General features: G+C 41.5%; 1 protein-coding gene across 3 annotated transcripts; it reads left to right on the top strand.

The window, feature by feature from the left end:
- Nucleotides 1-1544: 1544 nt before the first annotated feature.
- On the top strand, nt 1545-8295 carry macc1 (MET transcriptional regulator MACC1). 3 transcript variants are annotated; one of them, XM_072394441.1, is made up of 5 exons: nt 1545-1695; nt 3202-3324; nt 3420-5455; nt 6741-6929; nt 7218-8295. In XM_072394441.1, the coding sequence occupies exons 2-5, from the start codon at nt 3210-3212 to the stop codon at nt 7419-7421; spliced, it is 2544 nt and encodes an 847-aa protein (XP_072250542.1). In that variant the 5' UTR covers nt 1545-1695; nt 3202-3209; the 3' UTR covers nt 7422-8295. The 3 variants fall into 3 exon arrangements, with proteins under 3 accessions (XP_072250542.1, XP_072250540.1, XP_072250541.1); XM_072394439.1 differs by lacking the exon at nt 1545-1695 and adding an exon at nt 1773-1992; XM_072394440.1 differs by lacking the exon at nt 1545-1695 and adding an exon at nt 1774-1882.
- Nucleotides 8296-9026: the final 731 nt, after the last annotated feature.

Here is a 9026-nt window from a genome sequence, read left to right as displayed (position 1 = left end):
GAAATGCTCCTCAGATCTCTGGATACACTTATTTCTTGGTCAGAAAGACAATGGACAGGAACTCTTTGATCAGACGTGCAAAAGCCAGCATTTGTGATGGCGCATCACCGTCAAAGACATGGGTGACTAGTGCGAAGGTGCCACTGAAGCGGGGATAATTCCAGACCTCAGTTCCAAAATGATTCAAAAGCATAATTTACAGGAAGTAGTTTTGAGTGTGTTGCTGACATCAAATTTAGAATTTGTCTCTTCCTAACGACGACGAAGTTGGTCAGGAAAGACGATGAAGATCATTTCTTTGCGTCTTTTAAAGCAAAAGTTTGAAAGAAAAAACAAATCGCAGATTTAAGTTTCAGTTGCGTTTTCGAAAAGTTACAAACTTCCATGAAGAAAAGTTTGTTTGATCAGTTGCTTTTGTTCCTGTAAAAGTGCTGTAAAAGACATCAATGATGCCTGGAAGTGAACTCCCAGTAAATCATTATTTTGAGTCGGTGAGCCAACAAAAACAACACCATGATCAGGAAAGTGCAACAGCTAAATGGAATTCAGCCTTTGCCCATTTCATTGTTTGTACTGTACCTGTTTTTTTTTTTGTTTTTTTTCCCTACCGTGTGGACAAAATGGCTTTCACTGAAAGAACAGAAAGGTTATGTGAGGCATTGTTTTATAGTTTCAGCTTGCAAATTAACCCAGTGACAAGAGCAAAAGCACCACAGTAGTGGGGATTAATAGTGAGATTCTTTGGAGTATTAAAGACAAACAAACAAAAGAACAGAGTTCCAGCTCTATTTCTATGTCACATACTTAATAAAGAATGATCAATCTCTCCTGTGAAGTAAAGTTGCATTAATGAACCTATTGCAGCAGTGTTTCCTCCACATGTGCATGCACAGATCTCCAGGTGGAAGGAGGACATTTTCCTGCAAAAGAAAGGTGAATGTTATTCTATTTCATCAGGTCAGACAAAGCTCTTCTGTGGCAGGGCCTGTTGATGATTAAAAGTCCACGTTTCTGCAACCGGCCAATATTAGCTTCAAAATATATAATCTACTCAAGAGTGCTTAGCTGCATTCCTGCTCGCGACTGAAAGGGCATTGAAATCCACAGGCCTCCGAATGAATACTGAAGGGACATTTCAGCCCTCTTATTTCTATGAAGACAAGTATCTATGGTGATCTAGATAAGTATATATTCCAGGATATATGTGTAACATATATTCCCATAACATGGGAATCTCTCTCTATATATATATATATATGTATATTTATATATATTGTATGTGTATGTATGTATGTATGTATTTGTATTTAACTACGAGTTTCTTAGTTGAGTCAGCAGCCGTCAACTAGTTTGATCGCGTGTTTCTGTAACATGCTTATCACCTATCTCTGACTCCTGTCGAAACCGCAGGTATCGCTCAGTTTCAGGTGTCGTAAGTCTGCGTAAACAAACTGCTGCACTCTGGGTACTGTAGTTCTTACCCGACAGAGGCCACGCCTCCGCCGGGGTTTCTGCAATAATTTAAACTTCCAGTCCCAAAATGCTCCGTGCCAGAGAGCAAACAGAGCCGAGAGCTGTAAGGTGAGGAGGACGGCTTCACAGGAACGCCCTAGAAAACAGAGTAAGTGATTGCTGCCTGGCTTCTTTTCCTGCCCGCGCGCCGAAACAAATAAACACCCCCCCTCCATGTTGACGGTGAGTTCCAACTTTGTTTTTTTTTTTTACTCGAAGTTGATTTTTTTTTCTTGTTATCAATAACGTGGAGTAGAGATGAAGGACGCGCTCTATTAATATGTAACTGCTCAGGAGGCTGTACACCTGCCCCCTCATAGAAACTGTTGGATGTAGTAGCTGTGGTTACTGAAGCCGGAGTTGAGGGACTGTAAGTCTGAATCTATGCTGCCAACTGGTTATTCCACAGGTTTATGAAGGAATATATTTATTTGGAAGGAAAATACACAGCCGATCATCTCTAAAATATGGAACATGCGCGTGATCACCGCTTAAGTTGCGTATTGGGCAGCTGTTCTTCGCTCGAGGGAATGTGCGCCTGCCACACATGTATTTCACGAGAATAGACATTTTAAGTCTAGGTATGACTGCGTCGCCGCTCTATGATCTGAGCAAGACGCACGAGGATCGACTTCTGTGTCATATAGGCTTAACAAGACCAACCTGTTTTTGTGCACTGGTTTAGATAACCCCATTATTAAAGACTGACTCACTGTGACAAGTACTGAATGAGTAGTGTCATTGTACGCAAACAAGTGACAGGATGAGGAGTTAAGGCTTATTCAGTGGTTTGGAACAGTTTCCTCTGTCAGACGGAGTGACTGGAGGACACCTATCTGAGACAGAACAACACCTTTGCTGTTCGGAAGTTACCTGTCACAACAAGTCAAATGTTCCACAAGTAATAGATGCGCCTATTACTTACCGTCGTTTATGTGTCTAGATTTCTTATTTTATCTGGACAAACGTCCGAACCTCAAAAAGACTAGTTTGCTGTAACCATTGAACAGTAAAACGATTCATTATCTGTTCATTTCTGCAGACAAAAAAAGAGGTGAACAGAAACTTTAGGTATCACAGTCGAACATCCCAAGTAAGCGACAAATTATTCCAAGTTTTATTCCATTTTGTTCTTAAATATGCATATTAGGCAGCAGTTTTCAGTATGAATGCTGCGTTTCAAGAAATCTGAGTATTGGATAAAGGTACACAATTCTTGATTTATTTTGACAAATGGTTTAACAGAGATTACTTTGGATGCCTATTTTGTCACCACATCAGAAAATACTGTGAAAAGAAAGTAGATCTCAATGGAATTAGAAAGTTTGGAGAACGTGTGTGCTGTTTAAGTGAGAGTTTGGCTCAAAGTATGAGCAAAAAGAATGTGCTTTGTATCATTTTTTTGCATCCAAATGTTCGGAAATTAGATATCTAAATGTGCAAATGAGAGCTTGTCTAATTAAATGTGGTCAGATTTGTATGACTTATCAACCGACTCAATGCAGTATGGTAAGTATTAATAACTAAATGATCATTTTAGATCTTTTCTGTCCAACTTTACTAACTTTAAAGGAGGCACAACATTTCAAGATAGAAAAAAAAACAGCAGTTTAACTGTTGTTTGTCGCAAGAGTAATTTGAAGTGAGAAGTAAACCAAAGTGTAATAAAGAAAGCTGTTATCTTCACAGATGCAAACATGGCAGCTGGAGGAACTCAGTCCTTCCACCGTGTTGGGAGTCTCATGAGAAGCAAATCTGAGGGGACGCTGATTGATCTCAGTGACAGTGCCTCAACCAGTGACAACTTAAATGGTAAAATTCTCAGTGTCAGAAATGAAAGGTTCCAAATGTTAAAACCTGTTTTGGAATTCTAACAGACCCTCTAACCAAACTCTAATTTCTTAAAGGTGGGTGTGTGTCAGGAAGGCAGTTTTTACAGGCCGAAGCATCACAGTCATCTCCATTTAAAAACCCCTTTTGGAACAAACTGTCTGGATCAAACCCCTTCCTAGACGACATCGTACACAGCAGCACGGACAAACATATTTCCAGAAAACCTGATGTAAAACAAGACAATAAAACTTACCTGGATACAAGTAATGATGATGCCATCAGCACGTCTTCAGATGAAGGAAATGTTGGGAATTTTTTGGAGAACAGACACAAGGCCATCAACCAATCTGGGAGATGGAGGAGTGCTTCAGACATCCTGGGCGATCTGGAGAGAAAGGTCCCAAAACGCGAGAACAGCTTCAAACCACCTGGACGGGTGCTGAACCCGGATTTTGAGTGGCTAAAGAATGACAGAGAGGCCTATAAGATGGCCTGGCTGAGCCACAGGCAGCTAACCCGCTCGTGCTTGGACTTAAACGTGATGAGCCAGAGCCCCGGATGGGCTCAGACCCAGGCCTCTAACTTTCAGGTTATCTGCAAGATTGGCCACAGCGGCGGCTCAGTACAGTTACCAGAATCCAAAATTAGCATCCATGTTCCGGAAGGACACGTTCCTCCCGGAGAAGTGCAGGAAGTTACACTGAAAGCAATGCTGAACCCTCCTCCTGGACTCAACAACAACTACACGACAACCATGAGTCCACTTCTCGAGGTGCTCCTGAGCAACATCAACACAAAGGAATGCTTGTCGGTGGAGATGAAACTGTCAGGAGAGGTGAAGAATGACCCTTCAAGTCAGGTGATGACTACCGTGTTTGGACTAGTGTCCAACAAAAGAGAGGGGCCCTACCTCAAAACGAACGACTGTTACATTTACAAGAACATGATGCAGATGAAGCTCCAGGAGTTGAAGACGCATTTTTATGTGATTGCGGTCGCAGAGGCCTCTGCACTACAGTCCTCTGCCACTTCAGTCTGGGATTACCTTGATCGCCAAATAACTGTTGCAGTCTATGGCCCCAGGTACATCCATCCAGCATTCAAAGTCGTATTAGTCGTCTGTTGTCATGAGGATGTCCCACCAAAGCTTCCGTTTTCCGATATTTGCAGAGGCAACAAAAACCTGCCTCCACTCGTGCTGCAGCTTTGGGGAAAGCATTGCTTCAAACCAGACAAGGTGAATGACTTTCATGTCAGCATTGGCATCACAGGCTCGATGTTTGCAATCAAACCAGAGGACCAAATTAAACAAGTGAGGCAAAGTCAACTCAAGATAGGAACTGTTCTGCATCTGCCAGTTGCGTTATCTTGTTCTGCTAATACAGAAATGGCTCCTTTTAACTTAGACATACACGTGAAGGAGTCAAACACGAGTTCAACCGCCGCACACTTTCAGGTGCCCTCGCCTCCCGCAGCACCCGTCCGATCAGAGAAAAGGGTGCAGAGACAGATAGAAAAGAAAACTGAAACGGTAAGAACCTTGCCCATTCCAGAGGAAAATTATCCAGATTTACCCAAATTCAAAGACAGACCTGTGAACCTGCAGTGGTACGGAGTAGCCCTGAAGGCAGTTTTCCGTCAGCCACGTGTAGACTACCTACTCGAGTACTTCAAGGGAGACACAGTGGCCCTGCTTTCCAGGGAGACTGTCAAGTCGGTCGGGAACTCAAAGGTAAAAGAGTGGTATATCGGATTCCTCAGAGGCAGGACTGGCTTGGTCCACTGCAAAAACATCAAACTCATAACCAAGGACCAGGTGATTGACTTCACTGGCGTTCAAATCAGCACAGAGATCCTCTTAGACAACATGACGCTGCCCTTCAAGAAGCTTACTTACATGTACTCTGCCATCCAGACACTGGTGACGGAGCACATTAGCAGCTGGAGAGGTTTTGCAGATGCTGTAGGGTACAGAAACCAGACGCTGGGGACAATCCAATGGAGGTATGCTGAAACTGAGGCTGATAAGGTGGCCTGCATTCTGGAAAAGCTGAAGGAGGACTGCCACACTGAGAGGAGTAAGAGGAAGTTCCTGCATGAACTAATTGTGGTAAGTAGAGAAAAATTCTGTTTTTCAATTTCTGATGAAATCACATCGTTGAAAGATAAGAACGTTTTTAGAATCTCTGCGGTTGGAAAAGATCCAACCAACCAACACTCTCAAAACTCTGTGCATGTGAAAAAGAAAGTCTACCCTCTTTCATTTCAAAGGTTTTACCCATGAGGACATAATTAAATAGTTATTGGGGTTTATGCCTTTGCTTAGAAATAGATATACATCCTCAGATGAACAAAAACACATGACCTATTACACTGTGTCATTATTGATTTACTTAACTAAAACTAAACCAAAAGTGTGTCGAAAAACTAGGTACGCTCCACAGTGCGCTGCCTTGTAGAATCACTTTTAGCAGCAATAGGTTGAAGTAATCATTTTCTGTGTGACATTCTGTGTGATGTATGCTCTGGAATAGTTTGTAAGGAAATCTTTTTTGCATCTTTTTCAGCCATTCTGTTGCAGATGTGTTGGTGTGTTTGAGATCGATATTACGTTCCCTGATTTAGACTGGGCCGAGCTTTAGCTTTCAGACAGATGACGTCACATTTGACACTAGAGTACTTTGCTATGCAGGGGAGTTCAATGTTACACTCAATGAGTCTAACCAGGCTTTCTCCTGGCAATCCCTTCCAAACAAGCCAAACTTGTTTCATCATTTTATGATTATGCTGTCATAAGCTTTAACATTTAACATACTAGCTGAGGCCTGTAGAGTCTGAACTGTAGCTGCAGTTTTTTTTTGTATTTTCTCTGAGCATTGCATGGTCTGACACAGCAAAGTATTCTTGGGCAACACACTGAACCCCACTTAGCCTCTGATGCAGTTATCAGGGTATGAGTGAATATATGACAGAGAAAAAGCACTGTGGAGTCTGTAAGGCTGAAAAGACAAGGCTGAGAAGTGCTGTAGGAGTGTCTGTGTGTGAATGAGTGAATGTGGCTGAGCGGTGAACAAGACTAGAAAAGCACTATGTAAATGCAGTCCATTTGCCATTCCTTTGGAAACAGTAAGGGCATACTGAGTGTTTCACTCACTGCTTTTAAATTTTGGCTTTGTTTTTCAGTATATAATTAAATGGTGCTATATGCCATGTGTTGTTGTTCATCTAAGCTTGATCTTTTGTAAGTTTAAGACCTGTGAGAACCAGAGGACTTTTATTAGGTACTGATTCATTGAGAATGCGCTTTCTTTTTCACAGGACAGAAAACCGTGTCGCATTTCCCTCATTCCGTGTTTCTGTTGCTGAACTCATTTGTCTTTATTATCACAAACAAGGGGCTGCTGAAGATGGACTCAGTGGCTCTTGTGGCGCAGATCATTAAGAACACGGTCATCCTGTCCACTGCTGTGGAGCTGGGAGTTCGCTGGCGGGAGCTTGCTGAGAAGATGGGAAAACTGTCCAGTGCTCAGATTGCTGGATATGAGGCACCACACCGAGGGAAGAACGGTGAAGTCAGCCCCCAGGTCAGTTTAACTGTACACACCAGCACAGCAAGTGATGGATGTAAAGTAGGTCAGTGTTTCCCCACTCCTGGTTTATGGACCCCCCCTGCCCAGCACTGTTTTAGATCCACTCTGAAACAAATCTATTAATTTCAATCAGATGTGCTGGAGCAGGAGAACATCTAAAACACACAGGGTGGGACCAGGGTTTGGAAACTGCTGTAGATAATGCTGATCTGATGGAAACCCTGACATGCGGTGAATTTTATCGCGCTATAAATCTCGTCATTGTGTATTGTTCCTTTTCAGTCCATGTGGAAGCCTGCCTATGACTTCCTGTACTCCTGGAGTCTGCATTATGGAGACGGCTACAGGGACATGATCCAGGATCTGCACCTGGTCCTGGATAAAATGAAAAACCCCGCCACCAGACAGTGGAGGCACCTGACAGGCGCGCTCATCATGGTGAACTGCCTCGACATCTTTCAGCACTCTGCCTTCCCAAAACCTTAAACCTTTTGCACTTCGGTGATTAAAAACAACCTGCCTGCACCTGGGAATGTTGCACAGCAATTTTGGTGTCAGTGAAGAGGAATTCATGAATATGTTACATCATTTTGTTGTTTAAAAGCCTTTTGTTTGTCCAGCACATGCACTATATGCTCTAATAATTAGCGAGCCGTTTAGGAAAACCGTGGAAAAGTAAATTTATGTATTTGTACAAATGCCATTTGTCTTTAAGATGCTATGTTTGTTGGTGGATCTTTTTCAGTCTTGTTTTATGAGGTCAGTAATACCCAACTGCTATCCTGGGTATCTGTAAAAACCATTGCATGGAAGTTTGTCTCAATCGTTCATTCAGTGCTCAGATTTTTCTATATTCATTCAGTCAAATTCCCAGTTCTCTCTGTATTGTGTTGATTTTTTTATTTCTATTTTTTCAAATCTGGGCCAGCCGCTTCTTTGTGGTTTCTGTCGATGTGGGATTAAAAAATAATAACGGTCTTCTGTAACATACTGTAGTTGGATGAACAGTTTGGAAGCAGTTAAATGTGAAAAGTGTCACTGAAATCTCAAGGGCTGCGCTACACTGAAAGTATATTAGTCTTTATTATTTGTCAAAGTTTGTATGTTGAATATAAAACAAAATGTTCTGCCAAAGTCAAAGTTGCATGAAAGAAGTTGCAAAAGAAGCAACCAACCGTGTGTCATAAACCTGTGTTTGTTTGAATACTAGTGCTATTTTTATACCATAAAGTTATAGGTATTCAGAGAGCAGATAATTTAATAAAGTGCACAGTGCAATGTCTGTATTTTCATCATGTATTTTGGGTCAAATGAAACCTTAGTGCCATGTACAGTAAAGTACATTTCAGTCACTGAAACTGATATCTTTGATACTGAACTGTATGTATTTTCGTGAGATAGAAATAAATATAAAGATTTTCTTGTGATTTTCATCAAAACAACTTACCTACTAATGGAAAGGGAGAGTAGAGATAGCTATAATGAATAGCTAACTCTCCTGGAGTCTCACTATTGAGTGCAGATACAAATAAAAAAAAACAAAATGATTACAAAAAACTGTCACATTCATTATTGAGATGATACAGTGTAAGATAGCTTTTATATCTCAGTTTTATTCAAGCCACACCGTCTAAACAAATGGCTTTGTGTGTCAGCATTCCCCATTGATTTCCTTTGGCTTGTTTGCTTTTCCCTGCACTGTTTGCTGAAGCCAGTTTCTGCTGAGAGTATTATGTGCTAATTCTCTGTCAAACAGAAAGCACAGCTCTGAGTTTACCTGAATGCACCGCAGCAAAAGTAAATCGAGCAAGTAGAACGGTGTCAGGCAAGAGATTAAACTGATTACATCTCCAAGTGAGACCGAGTTGTGGCGCACAACAGCCTTAAGGGTGAATAGTACAATGAGCTTTACCATGACAAAACAAAAGTCCGGGAAATTAAACTGATGCTACATGGGGGACTATTTAAACTGGGTCAAATTCATTATTGTCAACACTAAGTGTTGCTACAAGGTGAAAATTTTGATGAGGTCAAAAAGTTTTTCAAACTAACAATGTAATCTCTCTTAATCTGTAAATATACTCCAGGAAG

This window comes from Leuresthes tenuis, unplaced genomic scaffold (assembly GCF_036924035.1).
Source record: "Leuresthes tenuis unplaced genomic scaffold, fLeuTen1.0.hap1 SCAF_10, whole genome shotgun sequence".
Classification (NCBI taxonomy): domain Eukaryota; kingdom Metazoa; phylum Chordata; class Actinopteri; order Atheriniformes; family Atherinopsidae; genus Leuresthes; species Leuresthes tenuis.
This window is presented reverse-complemented; position numbering and strand designations above follow the sequence as displayed.

Coding starts and splice junctions, on each gene's coding strand:
- macc1 (XM_072394439.1), top strand. Junction 5,456..6,740: donor TCCTGCATGAACTAATTGTG/GTAAGTAGAGAA, acceptor ATCACAAACAAG/GGGCTGCTGAAGATGGACTC. Junction 6,930..7,217: donor ACGGTGAAGTCAGCCCCCAG/GTCAGTTTAACT, acceptor GTTCCTTTTCAG/TCCATGTGGAAGCCTGCCTA.